We start from the raw sequence: 1624 nt of genomic DNA on the forward strand, positions 1-1624 counted from the left end.
GGCATTTAAGAATTACAACAGACAATGCATAAACTCTTATTTAAAATGGGGTATGACATTTCATAAAGTAGTTTCTACTTAAATTAATTTTTCTTTAATACCAAAATTGAAGTTTTATATCCAAAATTGTAACCTCTTCATTCTTTGAGTAAAGAATTGCTACCATACTAACTTTAGCTTCTCTGTTTTAAAGTATAAAGTATGAGGGGGTTTTCATGTCATCTTGGATAAGAAATATTACCTTGAAATAATGCAAGTGCAATTTCACCTTTAGTGTTATTTAATTATTCAAGTTTTAATATTTTCTCATACATGTCTTTAAAGGTTATACAAAAACCTAACCGTAAACAGCAAACAGGGCGGAAAGGCAAGACCACAAGTAATGCTGGACACCAAAACGGCCAGACAACAGATAATACTGGACCCCAGAATGGCCAGACCACAGATAATGCTATACGCCAGAATGGCCAGACCACAGATAATGCTATACGCCAGAATGGCCAGACCATAGATAATACTGGACCCCAGGATGGCCAGACCACAGATAACGCTGTACAACAGAATGGCCAGACCACAGATAATGCTATACGCCAGAATGGCCAGACCACAGATAATGCTATACGCCAGAATGGCCAGACCACAGATAATGCTATACGCCAGAATGGCCAGACCACAGATAATACTGGACCCCAGGATGGCCAGACCACAGATAATGCTGTACACCAGAATGGCCAGACCACAGATAATGCTATACGCCAGAATGGCCAGACCACTGATGATGCTATACGTCAGAATGGCCAGACCACAAATGATGCTATAAACCAGAATGGCTACACCAGAGATAATACTGGACCCCGGAATGGCCAGACCACAGATGGTGATTTACACCAGAATGGCCAGACCACATATAATGCTATACGTCAGAATGGCCAGACCACAGATGATGCTATAAACCAGAATGGCTACACCAGAGATAATACTGGACCCCAGAATGGCCAGACCACAGATGATGATGTACACAGAATGGCCAGACCACAGATTATACTGGACCTCAGAATGGCCAGACCACAGATAATGATATACACCAGAATGGCCAGACCACAGATGATGCTATAAACCAGGATGGCCAGACCAGAGATAATACTGGACCCCAGAATGGCCAGACCACAGATAATGCTATACACCAGAATGGCCAGACCACAGATGATGCTATAAACCAGAATGGCCAGACCAGAGATAATACTGGACCCCAGAATGGCCAGACCACAGATAATGCTATACGCCAGAATGGCCAGACCACAGATAATGCTATACGTCAGAATGGCCAGACCACAGATAATGCTATAAACCAGAATGGCTACACCAGAGATAATACTGGACCCGGAATGGCCAGACCACAGATGGTGATTTACACCAGAATGGCCAGACCACATATAATGCTATACGTCAGAATGGCCAGACCACTGGTGATGCTATACGTCAGAATGGCCAGACCACAAATGATGCTATAAACCAGAATGGCTACACCAGAGAAAATACTGAACCCCAGGATGGCCAGACCACAGATGATGGTGTACACCAGAATGGCCAGACCACAGATGATGCTATACGCCAGAATGGCCAG

At 43.6% G+C, this 1624-nt stretch overlaps 1 protein-coding gene across 1 annotated transcript; it reads left to right on the forward strand.

The window, feature by feature from the left end:
- The first annotated feature begins 312 nt into the window (after positions 1-312).
- LOC139134223 (uncharacterized) lies at positions 313-1116 on the forward strand. The gene has a single exon (XM_070701136.1). The coding sequence runs from the start codon at positions 313-315 to the stop codon at positions 1114-1116; it is 804 nt and encodes a 267-aa protein (XP_070557237.1).
- Positions 1117-1624: the final 508 nt, after the last annotated feature.

Source organism: Ptychodera flava, chromosome 6 (assembly GCF_041260155.1).
Source record: "Ptychodera flava strain L36383 chromosome 6, AS_Pfla_20210202, whole genome shotgun sequence".
Taxonomy (NCBI): domain Eukaryota; kingdom Metazoa; phylum Hemichordata; class Enteropneusta; family Ptychoderidae; genus Ptychodera; species Ptychodera flava.